The sequence below is a fragment of the Kickxella alabastrina genome, assembly GCF_025024165.1.
Source record: "Kickxella alabastrina strain RSA 675 chromosome Unknown BX661scaffold_21, whole genome shotgun sequence".
NCBI lineage: Eukaryota > Fungi > Kickxellomycota > Kickxellomycetes > Kickxellales > Kickxellaceae > Kickxella > Kickxella alabastrina.
In genome coordinates, this window is record NW_026251492.1 from 187918 (window position 1) to 207311 (window position 19394).

The 19394-nt window shown below is 44.5% G+C and overlaps 7 protein-coding genes across 7 annotated transcripts; 4 read left to right on the forward strand and 3 right to left on the reverse strand.

Annotated features, from left to right (window-relative positions):
* Positions 1-1070: 1070 nt before the first annotated feature.
* Positions 1071-2535, reverse strand: BX661DRAFT_206976 (uncharacterized protein). The gene is made up of 3 exons (XM_051538645.1): positions 2268-2535; positions 1747-2088; positions 1071-1682 (listed from the first exon to the last, which is right to left on the reverse strand). The coding sequence occupies exons 1-3, from the start codon at positions 2397-2399 to the stop codon at positions 1548-1550; spliced, it is 609 nt and encodes a 202-aa protein (XP_051389785.1). The 5' UTR covers positions 2400-2535; the 3' UTR covers positions 1071-1547.
* Positions 2536-2538: 3 nt separating this feature from the next.
* Positions 2539-5358, reverse strand: BX661DRAFT_186300 (anaphase-promoting complex, cyclosome, subunit 4-domain-containing protein). The gene is made up of 2 exons (XM_051537007.1): positions 2937-5358; positions 2539-2822 (listed from the first exon to the last, which is right to left on the reverse strand). Exons 1-2 carry the CDS (start codon positions 5328-5330, stop codon positions 2619-2621), a joined length of 2598 nt encoding a protein of 865 aa, XP_051389786.1. The 5' UTR covers positions 5331-5358; the 3' UTR covers positions 2539-2618.
* A 2220-nt stretch (positions 5359-7578) lies between these two features.
* Positions 7579-8178, forward strand: BX661DRAFT_145405 (P-loop containing nucleoside triphosphate hydrolase protein; the record flags this gene model as incomplete). The annotated part of the gene is made up of 1 exon (XM_051533114.1): positions 7579-8178. A coding segment is annotated over one exon (600 nt), but the record flags the coding sequence as incomplete, so codon positions are not given.
* Positions 8179-8570: 392 nt separating this feature from the next.
* On the forward strand, positions 8571-10395 carry BX661DRAFT_186303 (P-loop containing nucleoside triphosphate hydrolase protein). The gene has a single exon (XM_051537008.1). The coding sequence runs from the start codon at positions 8644-8646 to the stop codon at positions 10345-10347; it is 1704 nt and encodes a 567-aa protein (XP_051389788.1). The 5' UTR covers positions 8571-8643; the 3' UTR covers positions 10348-10395.
* Positions 10396-14123: 3728 nt separating this feature from the next.
* BX661DRAFT_206979 (tRNA intron endonuclease) lies at positions 14124-14873 on the reverse strand. The gene is made up of 3 exons (XM_051538646.1): positions 14804-14873; positions 14613-14694; positions 14124-14501 (listed from the first exon to the last, which is right to left on the reverse strand). The coding sequence occupies exons 1-3, from the start codon at positions 14819-14821 to the stop codon at positions 14224-14226; spliced, it is 378 nt and encodes a 125-aa protein (XP_051389789.1). The 5' UTR covers positions 14822-14873; the 3' UTR covers positions 14124-14223.
* A 191-nt stretch (positions 14874-15064) lies between these two features.
* Positions 15065-17067, forward strand: BX661DRAFT_186307 (WD40-repeat-containing domain protein). Its single transcript, XM_051537009.1, has one exon. The coding sequence runs from the start codon at positions 15145-15147 to the stop codon at positions 16879-16881; it is 1737 nt and encodes a 578-aa protein (XP_051389790.1). The 5' UTR covers positions 15065-15144; the 3' UTR covers positions 16882-17067.
* A 527-nt stretch (positions 17068-17594) lies between these two features.
* On the forward strand, positions 17595-18831 carry BX661DRAFT_164925 (uncharacterized protein; the record flags this gene model as incomplete). Its single annotated transcript, XM_051533341.1, has 2 exons — positions 17595-18311; positions 18444-18831. Coding segments are annotated over exons 1-2 (999 nt in total), but the record flags the coding sequence as incomplete, so codon positions are not given.
* Between the last annotated feature and the right edge of the window lie 563 nt (positions 18832-19394).

The window sequence follows — 19394 nt, forward strand, 5'->3', positions numbered from 1 at the left end:
AGAGTGAAGACTCAGCTGCTCTGGCAGCATCAATGCGTTACCAATTCAGAGTGTGTTACATCGTGTAAACGCCAACAGTGAATAAATAATTGTTACGGGTTGGATATTTAGTCTGGATTGGTTTAATAGTGCTCAACTAAAATTGATATTCATATGATCACACAAAGGGTATTAACAGAATATAGTCAATGAATACACAAAAGCAAATGGGCAGTTATCTCTCCAATTTTTTATAACGATTATATTTGGTTACTACTTATTAATATCTAAAATGCTACTTATTTGTCTCATTTATTGTCAAGGTCGCTGTTTTAATACTTAAAACCTACTGACCAATAAAAAATTACCCGAAAATGCTAGTGCAGGTTCATTTTATAATTATCAAATATAGATGCTCCCCATTTATACCCCCCTCTCACTCGCAAGCAACAGCAGCAGCAGATGAACCGCTTGGATTTTTAGTTTTAAACTTTATTGTTGTAGGAAACCACCAAAAAATTGAATGGGAATTGACTGTTAATATTGAAAATTAATTGTTGAATGGCCATAAATTATTGTTCAAAACGCAGGAAAATACATCAGTCGTACAAGGCAGCAGTCGGAGTTGCACACAATAATTTGTGCATTATATGTACGCTTTTGTAATTCTGCATCCTCTTTTTTCCCTTTTGCCATTTTTATTTTTATTTTGCAATATCGTTGTTGATATGCACATCATTTTTTTTACCTGAAAATTATTTATAAACATTTATTTGTACTAATTGCTCCAGGAATTGTAAACATATACACCACACTACGACGATATTAATAATACTGTTCCAAAAAGCATAAAAATAATCAACTTCAGATATGGTCGATGACAGCCCGAGCAGCAACAATAAGAATATTACGCTGTTCATAATACAGATAGTCTCTGCTGTCTCTGGCTTTGTTATTGCCGCAAGTTGCATGTTTCTGCGAAAATGGCATCCACCAATTGCCTACACAGCCGCATTTCATATCAGCTTTTGGATTGGCGTACAGGCAATCATCACGCACACAGCAGCAGCAATATCGGTGCGACTTCCAGACTCTAGCATCACCTTTCAGCAAAGCAAGCCGCTGGTACGGTTTCTCATTTGGGCACAGTTTGCCATGCCCCTATGGTTTGTGTTTTTGAATTCTGCCATTGCCACAGACTTGTTGCTCTCGCAGCTTTTGCGACTCAACTCGGTCAGGTTGCAATCAATTCACAGGTGGTATCTACCGTTGGCCACTATTATGGCGTTTGTACTGGCACTTCCACTGCTTGTATATCACTCCGAGTACCAGTCAAAGGCAAACGTGTTTTCAGTGCAGTTTCCGAGCGCGCTGTCAGTAACGCTGTATTACATATTGGCCTTTGACTTATGGATAGCCATTGGCATAATCTACTGCTTTGTTGTTTTCAGCCTTGTAGTAAGCATCATTATCATAAAGCTCCGCAAAAAACGCGCCGCGTGGAATCGCCATAACATATTTCAGAACGAAAACACTTGGTTTTCTGGGCTGACAGAAGCAGAGCACAATTACAGTTCTAATCGAATCGGAGAAAGCTTTATTAATGATGCTCCTGTGCAACCGCCTTTAGCAAAAGCAGCATTGATATCAGCAACTGTACCGTTAAACATGCCAGATATAGGCAATGCTAGAGTGCCAGATGGCTATAATATAAATACGCACGCCGATAGCACGAGTAATGTATGTATTGACTACATAAAGACCAACCTTTTTTCCACGCACCATCAATCGCCCAAGGCTATCCAAATAGCAGAACCAACAACAGATTATACATTGCTGGAAACTGTCAAAATTGCAGATAACAAAATTGCGAATAACGACAGCGGTAGCGGCAGAAGCAAGACGAGCAGCAATAACAAAAACAGTAATGATAGCCCTGGTGACACTATTATTTCTGGAATAACAATTATTGGCGATGGCAGAGTTGATTTCAGCATCGATGCCGACAATGCCAAAGCAGGATCCAATATAATAACTGGACCCAATGGTAGCAGTGGCAGCAATGTACATCCAGCAGCAGAACAAGTGCGATTTTCGCTGCCCGGTCGACTAGCACACGACAACAGGGTTGCCAACGTCGCCACAGTTGTACGGAGAATATCCTCAGCTACAAATATTGAAAACAAAGAAGCTATGGGCGCCGGCGCTCGGCTACAACGGCCGCTGTTATCGCTGATAAGCCTCCCAAAGTTTTTGACGCTGCGCAGCAGCAATCGATCGACATTTACTTCACCCTCAGCCAACACGCCGTTTCGCATTCCAACATTGGCATTGGTGCGGTTGCTACTGTACCCATTAATTCCCATTTTGTCATTCACACTTATGTGTGTCGTCCGCTGGGTGTGGTTTAGATCGGCCATGCCGTCGCAATGGGACGTTTTGATCGCGGCCTCGGGAATCTTGCGGGCGCTTGAAGGGTTTTTATGCCTTATTGTGTTCTTGTTAAATCCGGCGCTCAACCGCTCGTTCCGCGAAATTCGCAAGCGCAACACGCCAGTATTTAACTGATAATTTGCATAAATATATTGCGAGCCAAAAGATGTAATGTTAAAAATAATGTATGTTGCAACTTTGTTCAATTATAAATCTTCGTCCTCGTCTTCTTCCCCTTCATCCTCCGAGTTGTCCATGTCATACGGCCACCAGAACTTGCCACGCTGTTCGATCACGGCAACACACCTTCTTCCCTTACGACCATTAGTGGCTAATGCGGTAGGAAACCTTGATGAGGCTGCACTAAGCTCTGACAGCCTTGCAAAAGTCAAAGTCGATTTTGCTATTGCCTACACACATATTTTCAAGTGAAACAACATTGTAATGTCAGTTAATACACGGGCAAAACTAAACAAGTATGTGTGGGCATGTGTGAACACGTCTATTTTATCAAGATAGTTTACCCTTATGTCGCATTCTGTGCCATCAAATGACGCAGTGTGATAATGGACCATTCCAGAGCCAGGTCGGTACTCCATCACGCCAAAGAAGGTCGAATCGTAGCCATCAATCGTGAACGACAATCCGAGGAGATTGTCGTCAAAGAACGATAACCCAGAAACATTGATAGGCGTAGCTAGCTCAGCCAATTCCCCAGTTTTGACCACAAGCTCCACAACTGAAACCTCGGCAGGTCTTGCAAGCATGTTGTCCGCAGGAATCGACACAATTTCCAATATCTGAGTGTGAGCGGCGGAAACAGCAACTGTCGCCATAAAAACCATATTTCCATCAGCACTGGATACCTGGTGGGAATCCGTAATCCGGCCTACAATATCGGCAGTTTGCTCAACAGCAGGTAAATACCTGGCAGCAGGTGCTTCTGCCCACCGCAGACCCTCGCCCAGCATGCGCGATGGCCATTCAAGTGCTTGCGCTATCAAAGATTTTGCAGTCACCAGAGCTTCTTGGCACGTAGGAGCGACACCCGACACTCCACTGCACTCGATGGCTGACTCCAAAAGCTGTTGCGAGTGAAACACATATGCAAACAGATTGTGCCGATTTTCATTCTGCCTTTGTACGCCTGGTTTTTGGCCGGCAATGCGATCAAAATCGAGTCCCTGGATGTGCGCGTTCTCAACCAGCAGGTCAAAGTACGACTGGACAAGCGCGCTGCGCTGGCCCACCTGGCCCTCGCTATCGCAGGTGAGCACAGTTGCTAGCTCGCGCAGTGGCTTCTCCTCAGTTTCAAAATCGCTGGCGGTGCTGTGGCAGCAAAAAGCAGTGCGAATAAAGCGGAGCAGCAGCTTGTAGTCGATTTCAGGTCGAACTGGCCGTGACCCATCATCGGCATCAGCATCCTCGTGGCCAATTCTGCGTGAGCCATCGTTTTGCCAATTTAAATCCTCAATTGAAAACAGCGCCCAATCAACAAATTCCTGGTTTTCGCGCTGCTCGTCATGTACTTTTGCCATGAACTCTTCGAAGCGGCCATAGAGCCAACCAAAAATAACCACTGCGCGCATAATGCAGTCCCTTGTTGTCGCTGCCTGGCCTGCGCTGGGGCAGTTAGACGAGGGCGATTCGGAAAGTGTAAGTTTTAGCAGCTGTGTGGTGGCCAGAAGTGCGCGCTCAACAGCCGGCAGAGCATGCTGATAAACCAACCTGGTGATCATTACAGCGCCCAGTCTGCCGGCACTCTCCCAGTTGGCCAGCTTGGCAGCTTTGAGTTTGGCTAGCAGGAACTGCGCGGTGGATTCACTGGCGCGACCGGTAACTGCCAGCCTTATAAGCTCAGCCGCAGGGTTGGTTGCCTCTTCAACGCCGTGGTCTTGCAGCACACGCTCAAACAATTGCACCAAAGATGCTCGCGACGCGTTTATCTCGCGTGCCTCAAACTCTCTGACCATTGTGGCTCTTGTGTTTTCAAGGTACAAGCATAGACTCGACAGCCGCGCAGAAACTGCCACCAGGTTGTGCAGAAGAGGCGAGGACGAGGGCGAAGATGTCAGAATCGACGTGTCAAGCTTGTGCACAATTATTTCTGAGTTGCTGTCACTAATGCCAGCAGAAGAGAGCATAATAAAGAGCTCAGAGGCACAGGTGCCGAGCTGCGCACTGATTGCTGTGTATGTGCTGCCTCCGCACATCAAAGCTGATAGCTTGGCTGTGGGCAATTGGATAATCGGCAGTGTAAATATGCCGCCAAGGCTTATGCAAACAGCGCCCGTCGACGCCGTAACTACAATGGCCGTCAAGGGCTCAGCTGTCGGGGTGATGTCGCTGGGCACTGACTTACTCTTGTCCAGCTGACTGAGTCGAGGCAAAAAAAACTCTAGCTGCAGGTTAGCCAAGTCCGCCGAAACGCGCTGCTCACCGACATCGTTACAGCTGGTCCATTGCATGCTGGTCACCAGGTCGCCCAGACCAAGTGGAGTAGCTGACTCGTGCACAATATCACCGCACTCAGTATCGCGATGTGCAAGCAGACCGTTAGCGTGCAAAACAGCAATGCGAGATCCGTCCGGATGCCAGGCAATGGCGCGTATGGTTTGGCCGTCGTTCAATTGCTTATCAGAACCTCCGGCCGAGCTTGTCTGAAATTGGTCGCTTAGCGTTCGTCGCCATATGGTTTGCCCGCCACTAAGCCGTACCAGCCTCAGCGTTTTTCCTTCGGGAACTGCGAGCACGTCTATCGTTGGATTCCATTGTGGGGCTATGTATGTTGCGCCATGGGTTTGTTTAGCTGCTGCGAATCCCGTTGTGCGTAGAGTTAATGCCTGCTTGTTTGAAAGCGATAAAAAACCGTTGAGACAGTACGGCTCCCCAGTTGGCAAAATTATTGTTGGTGACATTGAGTGTACTGAGAAATAGGCAATATCATGAATGGTTGATTGATCCATACCCGCAAATAGTTTTGATAATGAGTTGTGAGTTTGAGCACAATCAATGGATATTAATATTATGGCGCCCAAATAATCGGAGCTTGAAGCAAATTAATTACTACAGTATCTATTTTTCTGTCTGAAGCAAGTCGATTACTGGAAACACTGTAAAACATGAGCTACCTATTTTTCTGGTGCCCATGCGTGTGCAGAATAGATGTAGCAATATCAATTTTATGTATTTCGATGCCCATTTTTTATTGAAGATGAAAACGATCGCGTTCTTTATTGTTTTATTTCGAAAGCAAGGCTTTGCAAATCGACAATGAATACAAATCCCTTTTGTATTTTCTAAAGTAAATATATCTTATTTTTCTACGCGATGTACTATATACCCTTAATCCATTTGGGTATTTAGTTAAAAAGAAAAGGAAACTTCATACTTTCTTTTTTTGTGAAAGGAAATAGATACATTAAGCGAAGTACAAAACAAGTAAAAAATAAAAACTATACACTTTCTCTTTTTTGTTTTACATTTATTTATTTGGTCTATACTTAATTATACTACAATCCAGTCTTTTTTGCTTCACTTGTCACTTGAATACATTTTTATTATATAGCCGCCAGCAACAGCAACAGCAACAGCAACTATCTATTCTGATTATGAAGGGAATTTCAAACATAACCAGCGCTGCATTTTATTCAGCAGATGCAGTAGCGGTTCTGGCGTTTGGCTATCAGCTGACCAAAAGTAAGAAGAGCTGGCCGACCAGTATTTTTGGTAACTGCAAAACCCAGTGCGCGTGCCTTGTCCTGGTTGCGCTAGCATCCATGCGTGGTGCGGGATGGCTGCAGCTTCTCAGCATACTCGTCCTACCCATGGTGGCCATGGACCTCGGTCCCTTCCAAACGGTCTTCTACATTGTAAGTGCAGCTGATATGTACAGAGCATATGCTTGTGACACGTATAGCATATTTTACAAGTGCGTTGAAATTATGTTGCATACAACCATTATGTCTAGCCTTGGACTGGAAAATCAAGTCTATTTGAATATTATCCAAGTATTGAATATTTCGCGCTTGCACGAGCTCAACAAAATCATACAAAAGAAAGTAGGCAACGTTACCATTGATGATATAAAACAGCTTCCAGAAAGATATTTATTGGAAAACATTCATAGGGAATTTAAATAGGACACCAACAAGCGCATGTTTCTTTTGCGTGCTATTGTTCGCTTCACCTGGCGCCCTATGCTGCTTGAATCTATTATTGAGACTTTATCTGAGATGTTGAATGTTTTTAAAATTATGTTGAACGAGATGCTTATGTTTCCTCTTGACTCACCTCTTCAGAGCAATTGGTACAATGTTTATGTGACTATATTGCTCATGACTTTAAACACAATGGCTCAAAGTGCCATTGTAATTTTTAGGCATTACATTGTACTGGAAACAACAAAAGTGAGCAAAGCACTGGAACTAGAGTTATTTAGACTCCCACTCATTGGTAATGGCTTACGTAAAGACTACAATGGAAAAATGAAAATCATTCGATATCTGGCGTTATTGATATAAACTCGGTTCAAACTATCTTGGCAAAAATATTCCGCTTCTCAATTATGTCGGGAGTCGTACTTTATCAAATTGGGTTTTTGGCGCTGATTCCGTTTGCTGTCGGTATTCTGACTACTTCTCTAGAATGGCTGGTACAAAAGTGCGCTGGATCAAAAAATATTGGAATACTGGCAGCAACATTGTCAGAAATAAAAATAAGAATAAAATAATAGGCGAAATATTTTTGGGAATAAGATCAATTAAGATGTTTGGATGGGAGCGCAAATTTTTGTTGGATGCCAAGCTTCATGATAGCAAAACAATGCATCCGAGTTTGCCTTGGTACAGACCATTGATTTTGTTTGTATGGTTTATTGTTGATGCTTTCAAGTCTGTCAAAAATGATGTAAGCTTATACCTATCCGTATATGTGCTTGTACTGAGGAATTCTAACACTACCGGGTTTATGATTAGTGGCGTGTTATTTTTCCAGCTCAATGACCGCTTGAAGTCCGTTGATAACTTGATTTACAGTTTGAAAAATATTTTTACTTCAATTTACAAAACAATTGATAGTATGAGTAAGATTAAAAAGCAGCTAATAGGAGATTATGTCAACACACTGCCTCGCACAACTGCTACTAAACTAGCGCCAACTGTTGAAATGAATGGTTGCTACTTTGCATGGAGAACTAAAAATGTGCTGGCAGATATATCACTCAAAGTCAACGATGCAGAGCTTGTAACTGTGGTTGGAAAAACTGGTTCTGGCAAAACTTCTCTACTTTTATCCATGTGCGGCAAGGTAGAAATGACTCAGGGATCAGGTCAAATGGTTGGCACCATCGGCTACCTCGAACAGTCGCCATGGATTATGAACGACACCATGCGCGCAAACATTTTATTTGGCCGCAATTTTGATGAGCAGTTTTACTGGAAGGTCATTCACGCATGCGCGCTCACAGAGGACTTGAAGGCATGGCCTGAAAGTGATTTGACAATAATTGGCGAGCGCAGGATAAACATATCAGGAGGCCAGCGTGCTCGGTTGGCACTGGCCAGAACAATTTATTCGCGAGCAGATATTTACGTTTTGGACGACCCGCTGTCTGCAGTTGATGCTCACGTTAAGCGACATATTATTAACAACGTTTTACTTGGCAAGGGTATTTTGGCGGGCAAGCTGCGCGTTGTTTCTACAAACTCAGAGCACTTGTTGACATATTCTAACCAGATCATTAGCATGGATAATGGAAAGGCCATTGTCAGCCTGCAAATACCCCGAACATATAATGTTTCTTTACCAGAAGTACTGCCAGTAATCGAATGCGCAAATTTGTGCAATGGTGTGAATGATGATTCCAACAATGCCAACACCAAAAGCAACATTGATGACGGCAATATCAGTAACAGTGCGTCTTGCAAACCGGTAAATAAAAGTAATTTGGCTGGAAATAAAACCAACGCCAGCATATCCACTCTAAAGACTCGGTCGTATATTGATAATGCAAAGTATATTGCAAGTCTATACGGAATTACATTTTTGATTAACGTAGTGGCACTAAGGGTTGTACAAAAGATCATTATGTTTGCAGCAGATAGTTTGCAGGTAAATCTGTTAAAGCCCAGCAGTTTGACCAGTACCGCTGGCCATGACGCAGTGCTCTCTTATCTAAAGATAAGTATTATATGCAATTTGTTAGTATTTGCACTTGGCAAAATCAACTTGATGATAAATAATGTTCTATTCAAAGACTATAGCAATGCCAAAGTCAAGCACAGCTTTATTCGTGGATTGATTCACGCACCATTATCATTTTTCGATAGTAACACCAGACAAAAAGTCGAATTTGAATACAACAGTGCATCATTAGGCGTTGGTTGGAGTACCATAGCATTTTTGGAAAAGAGTGTGCCACATGTGGTAAAGATACTGCTGGCATTATACCGAGTGCTCATTACTGCACCGCAATTGTTTTTGGTAATTCCGTTGCTTTTGTGGATGGAGATGAAAACTCATTCATTTGTAGATCATATTAATGAATTTATCGAAAAAATGTACAAGAGTTCAAGTGTAGGACTGACAAAAGTAGAAGACCTCTTAGCAGACGGCAAGCAAATGATTCGCTTGTTTGGGGTAGAGCCGCATTTTACTATACTTTATACAAAAGAGAATAACAACCAATCGTGCGTTGAGATGGCTACAGAATTTTACCTTGGCTTGATTTTTGCAATTGAAAAATTAAGTGCCCACTTTGGAATTTGGGACTGCAAAATTACAGAAATTGTCATGATTAATTTGCCAAAGTACAAGATGTCATCTATGGAATTTATGCTTATTGACAAAATGGTAGACGAACTGGTGGTAGACATCAATTATTTGATACACATTCCCTCATTGATGGGTGGTATATCCAAGAAAGTTGACGTGTTTAGAAAGTACGCAGACATAGAGCCCGAGGCGCCATACATTGTTCAAGATAGTCGGCCCAAGGAAGCGTGGCCGGAAAATGGCCAAATCGAATTCCGCAATTTCAGCATGAAGTACCGCAGCGATCTGGGGCTGGCGCTGAAAAACATTAATTTAACCATTAGGCCTAGTGAAAAGATTGGCATTGTTGGTCGTACAGGCGCAGGCAAGTCTACGCTTGTAAAGTCGCTTTTCAGACTTATGCACGGCAACAACAGCGGCTCGATATTGATCGATGGACATGATATTGCGGCTATTGGTGTCGGTGATCTGCGTCCACGGCTGGGCATTATCCCGCAAGAGTCGACTATGTTCAGTGGCACCTTTGCTGAAAACTTGGATCCACTCATGGAGTTTACCAAGAAAGATATGTGGCTGGCGCTGAAAAAGTGCAGCATGGCAGATATTGTTCAGCCATCATTAAACAAAGTGGATGGTGCTGATGATGACATAAGTTGCGACATGGTAAATTCCGACGCCAGCGACGGGCAAATTCAAGCTTTGCAAGACTGGGAGGAGCGCTGGCAAATCTCGGGCTGGCTAATGCGCTTTGTTAGACTAGCACTCAACAAGAGGCCGCAGCTGGTGGTAAAGCCAGGGTTTATTAAAACACACCCGCTAGACAAGATGGCCAGCGACGGCGACATCGGACTGAGCGGCGGGCAGAGGCAGCTGTTCAGTCTGTGCCGCATGCTTATGCGCAAATGCAAGATTCTTGTTCTCGACGAGGCCACAGCCAACGTAGACCTGGAGACCGACGGAAGCATGCAAGAGCTGATAAAGAAAGAGTTTAACGAATGCATTGTGCTCACTATAGCCCATCGCTTGGAGACAGTGATGAACAGCGACCGCATCATTGTCATGGAGCGTGGCGAGATTGCCGAGATTGGTGCTCCTCAAGATTTGTTGAAAAATGGCGGACTTTTCGCTGACCTTGTACGCACCAACGATTTTGGCCAGTGATTTCAATTTTTCTTTTTTAGTTCATTTTCCGCATGACTAAACAATTGGTGTTTAAAAAGAAAAGTAACATAATGTAAATGCCAGTGAGGCTTTGTATGTTTCCTATGCCAAAACTTGCTGGACGTAAAAAAGATAAATATTTGTTCACTCAAATATTTATTTTCTCTTCCCTATAACTCATTTTTTACTTTCTCTTCCCAATAGCTCATTTTATTGTTCTTAGGATTAAAGTATACTTTCAAGCAGTAACTAACCAAAATTACCATAATGAGTCTGACGTACGCCATACCTGTAAACGTCATGTATTATAATAAATACACGCCCACCGAAAACCATGACGAACGAATATGAGAATTCCTATGCCCGCGCAACAAAATAATGTAATTCATAATTGATAAAGTAAGCGAGTTGCGCAATCCAACATGGGGATATGAATATGCTGTATTCACAGAATTAAACCCAACAAAACGCATAGGAAACTCGGCTTTGATCAAAAGTTGGATTACTGTTTGCAATGAGCTTGTTTTGGGAGAGGTATACAAAAGCAGCCACTGGCATTATGAAGAGAGAATATATTTTACAAAATATTAAAGTTTTGTTTTCTGTGTAGAGCCTAAGCGAGGGTGTGCTTAATAAATTAAATTTTGAAAAGAGTATAAAAATAAAAGTGGTTTTCTTGTAAAAAAAGTCTTGTAAAAATAAAGAAGCAACGCCGTGTAGACGGTATTGTAAAGGTTCTGTTGTGGTTACTTTCTTGTTCCGATTGCCACCATTTTTTGATGGCTAATAGAAATGGATAATGCAGCAATGGTAACCACATTGTCAGCGGTGATGTCAATTGACAATGGCTATAGAAATACAGGAAGTGGTAGGGGCATCACAAATATATCATTAGAGTTGACAAACGTCTATGCATATTGTTTTAAGAAAATCGACTGATTATTTATATGCCTCACAATAATTGCTTTCGAATTCGATAAGGGCATTATTTAAAATTCAATTTTTTATATTAATAATAGTTGATTGAAAAGTTTACATATTTCAATCAGTTGTGATCCATGCAAATGCGCGTTGTAATCTGGTGTTTAATTCAGCGTCAAGCGCAAAAGGACATGGCATGGTAAATACAAAATTATAATAATAATTCCCAAATTATTAGCCTCTACTAAATACTAGTGTATTTTTAATGTAAAACATGTGGTTCGTTATGCTTTTTTAAAATGTTTTAATTTTTAATTTTTAAACAATATTAATAAACATAAAAAAGGAAAATATAGCACACGGGTTAATGCAATTGTGGAGCGCTTTATTTATTATTTGAATATTTGTGTGCGTGTGTTGTTGTACCTTAATTTGCATTGTGCACTGGACTTTGTTTTTATGTAGTTTGTGCAACCGATCCAGTTTTTACGGCTATCCAGACATTCGATGTATTGTAACAGTCGCTCTGTTTTCTCGTCACCCCAGTATTTTGTACTGGCCAAGCAATGGGTTGGATAAAGGCGTTCCAATGGAAAGTGTTGTGGCTGTAGGAATAGACTCAGTGGGTAACATAGTTTTAAATTTAAGAGCGTTGTTATGTATAATAAACTTGATAATTGATTTTTGAATGTCATACTCGAAACAGGGAATGCTTTTTCATAGCAAGTGTCTTGGTAGCAGAGGCACCCAAGAGGCCCTTATTCTTGACGACACCCTCTTTGATAGATGTTAACTCTTCTTGGGAAAGCTCGGCAACTATGCTTTCATGTGCGGGTGTAGTTATACAAGTGGGAATTATATGAGGTATGGTTAAGTAAACACAATATAATAGTGTAGTGTTTGTCATGGTCAAGCTAAGAATAAGGTGTTTTGGTGTACAAAAAACAAAAAACAATCTTAAACTATTTATATGAGGTGAAAAAGTAAGATAAAAATACGAGTTATGTGAAAAATAGTGATTATATAAAAAGAACAAAAGAAAGCAGGTTAAAGCTCTATGTTTGAGTTTTTTAAAACGTAATATATGCCATGCTCTATTCTTTGGTGTTTTTTTGTGTCTTTTGAATATCCATAAATGCGCAATAAAAAGAGGTGTTTGTTAATTGCCACAAAAATGGGTGTATAAAATGACATTCTCCCTTCCGCGCCCGCTTTTTTTTATAAAAAAAATGTTGCAAGCATTTTGCTTTTTACGTTGTATGTCTTTTTGTTTGTCATTAGTCATTGTTATAAAGTCGTTTCACATTGTCATTTTTATATAAAAAAGCAGGTAGTTTTTAAGGGGGTAGCCCTTTATTTTATAATAATAAAATAAAGGAGGAATGGTGGGTAGAAAAATGAATGACTACATTTTTTTTGCTGCCCCCAGGAAAGCCTTTCGATGTTTTTCATTTTTGACAAGATATTGTTTTATTCTGCTAGTAGTAAAACTTTTTGTAGGCCGTATTATGTCTACTGTATTACTAATAAAATGACAAACAAGAATTTGTTGAATACATTTATTGCGATGACTATAATTTGTTGTAATATTAGAAACAATTATTAGTATACATAAATGTGTGGTGCCCAACACACATTTCAAGCCACTATCTTCCATTTTTGAGAATCAAGATCGCCCTCATGGCCACTATACATATTTCTGTTATTGTTGGCTAACATCAAGTAACACCATGCTGTTTACAGCGCTGCTCACACAGTGCTGCCCCCTTTTTCAGTTTCTTAAGTAATTTTTAAGACTTGAATATAGATGTAAAGCCACATTTTTATAGAGCACGACAAAATGAACGAATTATAAGTTGCCATTGTTGCTGTTGCTGCTGCTGATATTGGCGATATTGTTGCTGGGATGCGCAGGGCAGGTGATAGTCGGACATAATTACATGACTGATCTTAATATTGGTAAAAAAAATAAAACTTAGTTGCCTTTCATAAAAATCGGACTTTATAATGCCAAGTCTTTTTAATATAGAAATAAATAGCATGTTAATCAACTGGTAAACACAATCGCACTGTTGTGATCACACGTTCATGGCCAAAGCAATTTATATTTGAAAAAACTATCACAACCCAGAACCACATAATCGCATGATCGCATGTCCATGATGGGAACGCAAAATTTTGACGCGAGATGACTTTCAATGGGCACTTTGGGACCCAGCCACAGATCTTGCGGCTGAGATGGTCAACAAACTCCAGGTGTATCTAAGACCGACACATGATATATTGGAGGGGCCTCAAGCAGCATGTGAACGTCCATTACCAGTACAAAGAAGCTGGCCAAGACACTCCAAGGGAATTGCGCAAAACAAGCAACGGTGTTTGTAAACGAGATCATAGATAAACAGTACAACTAGTACAAGGGGTAATGTAACCTTTAGATCGAACGGGAAAAGAGGGATCCTTGGCGCCTGAGAAACACCGATTGTTGATGAGAACTCCAATCTCAACAAACATCCCGAATACTAAATTCGCGACGATTGATGCCCTAGCTGGCAGATTGTGTTGGCTCACTCAGCCAAAAATTATACTAACACCCTGGTGATCACTTTCGCCGCCAGGAAATTATACCCAGTTCTGGATAACTCCCAACTACACGGCCCCTAGAATAATTGTAGTTATAGTGTCATGTATCCAGGTATGCAGTAGAGCCCATGATGGACAAGTTGGCGCGGTAGACAATCAGTCTTATCCATCAAGTTAAGTGGCAATAAAAAATCCAGGCATGGCACATACCAACTTATTCAAAATATTAAATGAAATGTATTAATCTTTTGAATGCAATTTGAGGAGTAGAAGTTTGAATCATATATTTATTTACTCGTACAAGCTCAAGAGTAAAGTTGCAGCAAAAGGTAGTTAAACGCTTGAATAAACTATTAGTAAATTGTTATTTTGTCATTTCAACATGGGAACAGTGTCTCCAAATGTCCCCATTGTGTAATAAGCAACGGTCGAGTCGTTGTCAACAATGGCCAAGTGGACAGAATCAACAGATTCGCCGACAACCTGGGCTTTGTCGCGTATCGCGGCCATCATATCAATGGTCAAGTTTTCAGCAGCGTAAACTGGAACAAAAACCAAAAGACCAAAACATTTTTGAAGGTCATTTGCAATTATAACAGGAATATCCAAGTTCGAAAGAAGACGTATCTGAACATTTGCGAGTTTCTGGCCTATTATTTAATAAAATGTTTATTATTGAGATATTAGACCATGTTTTTTTTGGCAAAAATACTATATATTCGCATGTATTAACAAACTTTATAATTGTTTTTTATAGTTACCGTATTTTAAATCAAGATGTGTCTGAAAGAGTGCTCGGGCTCTGAGTGGGTATTTTTCACAGATATCGGCGACTTCGTGATACTAATAAGGGTGTGATTAGTGAATATGTTGGGTTTTATATAAATTTATATAGTATGTTGTTTATGTCATATACAATTTGAGTAAATAAATGTCATTATATTTTTACTACCTTTGGGTGGAGATTCATAGTGGTAATAAATAAGATAAAGATGAATTGGTTTGGTTTGGTTTGGTTTGGCTTGGTTTGGCTTGGCTAACTTTTTTAAAATTTATTTTAGGTGGGCGAGTTGTCGATAACACTGATTGGTAAAAAATAATGGGGTGCACGATTAAATCACCAGCGATTAATCACCGTAGAACCAATCAATTTTTTTTTTCTATTTTCAAATCCACTTTTTTTCCCTCACTCTTTGTTTGATCCAACAACCCAAAAAAAAACATTTTTTTCTTATACTTTCCTTATACTTTTTTCTTACTTTATTCTTGTTATATATATATATTATTTTTTCAATGGTCCTTCAGGCTACCAACACAAACAACGTCAAGGTCTACACAGTCTCCGGCAGCTCACTCAGCCGTAAGCTCCCAGACTGGCTTGCACGTCGCAAACAGCGCGAGCTCAAAAAGGACATTGAATGGACAACAAGGATCGAGCTCCTCCAGGACTTTGGGTTCCCCGAAGCCTCCCTACGAATTAAAACTACCCCTGACGGGCAATTCTGCATGGCCACAGGCGTGTACAAGCCGCAGATCCGCGTCTACGAGTTCAGCGATTTGGCGATGAAATTCGACCGACACACGGACGCGGAAAACGTCGACTTTGCTATCCTCTCAGACGATTGGACCAAGACCGTGCATTTGCAGAGCGACCGCACGCTGGAGTTCCATAATGAAGGGCAGATGCATTTTAGGGCGAGGATTCCGAGGTTTGGACGTGGATTGGCGTACCATAGCCCGAGCTGCGACGTCATTGTGGGCGGTGCTGGCGCCGAAGTGTTCCGCCTGAACATCGACCAGGGCCGGTTTATGACGCCGATGAAGACGGAGATGACCGGCGTCAACGTTGTGCGCGTTAACCCGGCGCACCAGCTGTTCGGGTTCGGCGGCGAGGACGGGGTTGTTGAGTTGTGGGACCCGCGCGCCAAGGCACGTGTCGGCACGCTGCAGGCGCCTGGCAGCGATGGAAGCAGCGACGCTGAGATCACCGAGATGAGCTTCCGCGCGGACGGGCTCGGGATGGCCGTGGGCACGAAGGGCGGGCACGTGATGCTGTACGACCTGCGGCAGGCGCGGCCGTGGCAGACCAAGGACCAGCGGTTCGGGCTGCCCGTGCGCACCCTGCATTGGCTGGAGCCGGCGCGCGGCTCCCACGTGGACGCCGACGAAGCGCGTGTGCTGAGCGCCGACGCACGGTCGATTAAGATCTGGGGCGCGCAGAGCGGGCGGCCCTTTGCGGCAATCGAGCCGGCGGCGGCAGTCAACGATGTCTGCGTGGTGCCCGGCAGCGGACTGCTGCTGGTGGCGGGCGAGGCGGCCGAGATGCAGAGCTACTTTGTGCCGCAGCTCGGCCCGGCGCCACGGTGGGCCGGGTTCCTGGAGAACCTGACCGAGGAAATGGAGGAGTCTGCCAAGCAGACGGTGTACGATGACTACAAGTTTGTTGCGCGCCGCGAGCTCGAGTCCCTGGGGCTCGCGCACCTGATTGGCAGCTCGGTGCTCAAGCCATATATGCACGGGTTCTTCCTGGACCTGCGCCTGTACGAGCGCGCCAAGGCCATCGCCAACCCATTCGCCTACGAGGAGTACCGCCTGCGCCGCGTGCAAGAGAAGCTGGCGGAGGCGCGCGAGAGCCGCATTCGCGCGACCACAAAGCTGCCCAAGGTCAACCGTGCCCTGGCCCACCGCCTGCTGCAGATGCAGAGTGCCGAGAAGAAGGCTGGGGAGGACGGCGTCGAGAAGCGCGCCGGCGGTCGTCAGCGCAAGAAGGCCAAGGCTGCGGCCGATACTGCGTCGGCTGTTATGGACGATGCGCGCTTCGGCGATATGTTCAAGGACGACGAGTTCGAGGTTGATGAGGAGGCGCTGGAGTTCAGGCAGCTGCATACTACGCATACGAAGCGTGCTGCAAAGCAGGGAGCCCGCGAGGAGGGCGATTCCAGTGGCGAGGAGGATGAGGTCGATATTCGCCAGATGCCTGTGCCCATGGGTGGCGCGAGCGACGACGAGGACGCCGAGTACTATAGATGAATTGATGCTTTTTTGTTTAAGGAGCTGCTGTGCCTTACATGTGCAAATGGTTTTGATCTTGATTGGTCGAGCTGGGTGGCTGGGTGGCTGGGTGGCGGAATGGCTGGGTGGTGGAATGGCTGAATGGCTGAATGGCTGAATGGCTGAATGGCTGAATGGCTGAATGGCTGAATGGCTGAATGGCTGGGCCCAACGCCTCATACACCAAATAAAAGAATGAGGCTACAAGCACCCTGCAAACCGACATCCTTCCCATCCAGACTGCGTAGCAATCTAAAGTGTTTAGAAACTAGTGGCAATAGGCCACTATGGTTGACAATATTAATCAGTTCGCTGCCTCTTTTGAAGAGAAGAGGCAGGGGCAGGTGGATTCTTGTGCACACGCTTGGTCTTGGGCTTGGGCCTGGGCTTGCGCTTGAACAAAGTCCCAGGCTTGCGCTTGAACAAAGTCCCAGGCTTGGGCTTGAGCAAAGCCTCGGGTGTCGCTGTAGACTCGGGTTCAGCTGGCTCTGGCGATGCCTTTTTGCGCAAGAAGCGGGTTTTGGAAATCCCCCGCTTAAAAACCTGGACTTTCGCTATAAATGTCTGGAAATTCCAAAATTCCATTTACATCAAGTGTATTGTGTGTTGCGCAAATATGAACAATAAAAAAGGAACTCGTTTGTGCATCTATTGTTTTTTTGCCGTTGTTATTTCCAACGACCCAATAAAAACAATAAAAGAAATTCCGGCACCTTTCTTTTTTCTTTCAATTTTTGTCTACTATTTTCCTTCTCTCTCTTTCTTTAATTTATTTTTTATTTCTCTAATTCCCACACCATGGTCGTTTCGCAGTTTTTCTCGCCATTGCGCACGCTGAAAAACAAGGCGCGCGGCACCAAACTAGCGACGACCAGCAGCAGCAGTCCCAGCACAACCACAGCCACAACAGCCGGCCGCAATTCCGATTCGTCTTCGGATTCCGACACTCCACCAGCCACACCCATGAGCACTGACACCTGTCTGTGCTGCAACAGCAAAGTAACCTTCCCAGCCACCGTCTCCTGTTTCAAATGCACAGTGTGCGACACAATAAACGATCTCCAACCTGTGCGACGCACAGAGAAGACGGTCACGGATAACAGGGAAGTGCGAGTACGAATGAGGGAGGCGCCGCCGCCGTTGACGCTGGATCGACTAAGGGCGGGCGTGCAGGCGTATAGGAGGGATTTGGCTAAGCAGGCGCTTTTGGAGGCTATGTTGAGGGAGTCCTTTGGCAATTGGGACGTGTTGAATTTCTCGTTTGTGAAGGCGAATGTGGATGAGCCGGATGCGGCTGAGGTTTGCTTGGAGGAGGTCGCTGCCGCGTATCGAATAATTCTGGATCTGCCCTCTGGGCTCATCCGCGCAATGATGACTGGGATCGAGCTGATCCTGCGACGACCCGGAAGGTAAAAAAACAGTGCAAATGAAGCGAAATAGTGTGTGAGTGTTGGGAAATCCATCCCTTGGTTAATTCTGGAGGCCCAAAGCGCGTACTAATAAAACTTTCTTGCTCTATTTATAAACCTTTTTTCTTGTAGGCCGCTGAAAACCTTCAGCGACATCCGCTACCTGCTGGTAATCCTCGAGAATCCGCTGCTCCAACAGCAGACCTTTGCGCAGGAGGCCTCCTACCACCACCACATACTCAAAAGCATTCTCGGCGTATTGTCCAACCTCCCCAACGCCACACACAACGCCCTCGTCCTCCACCTCTCCAAGCACCACGGCCGCTCCTCGCTCAAGCGTAAAATCCACCTGGTCAACCAATTCATATCCTACCGCGTGCAAAAATACGATCGCGCCAATCAAAGGCGCCGCAACATGGAGCAGCAGAAGCCCTTGACTGCATATTCGGAGCAATCAGCAATGAGTGAGCTACCGGCTTTCCACCAGCAACGCACCATTGGCTCTGCCGCACAGGGCCGTGTAGGTGGGCATCAGAGAATGCGGTCGAATACGGATTCGCGTGTTTCCCTGAGCTCGCATGAGAAGGGCGAGGGTGCGCCGCTGGACCGGGCCGTAGCTAGACTGGCCCTGTGCCTCACTGACCAGCAGCAGCCGGCGACAGCGGGCGGGCGCAGCAGAGAAGGGTTGGTGCAAGGGGGAATGCGCGGCCAGAGGAGTTGCACGATGGGCGCTTGGTCGGCCAGAGATGCCATGCCGCCAGTACCGCTGCTGCCCGCAGTACCGGTGCCGCCGCGGCAGGCGCACGTGCGCAGCTCACCCAGAGTGCTGCTGGACACTGCCCCGCTGATGCAGGAGAGCTTTGTGCCGCGACAGAGCCGCCACCACCAGCAGCAGCACCAACCCTGCGAGACGGACAGGGCGGGTACTGCGTCTGCGATTGGTGCGTCCAGGTCGCGCGCCACCAGCATGTCTGCCAGCGACCTGCCTGCGCTGCTTGCAGCCTCAGCCGCGGCCGCAGCTGTGGCTGCGGCCTCAGTCGCAGCGGCTGCGGTGGCAGAGGAGGCGGTGGCAGAGGAGGCGGC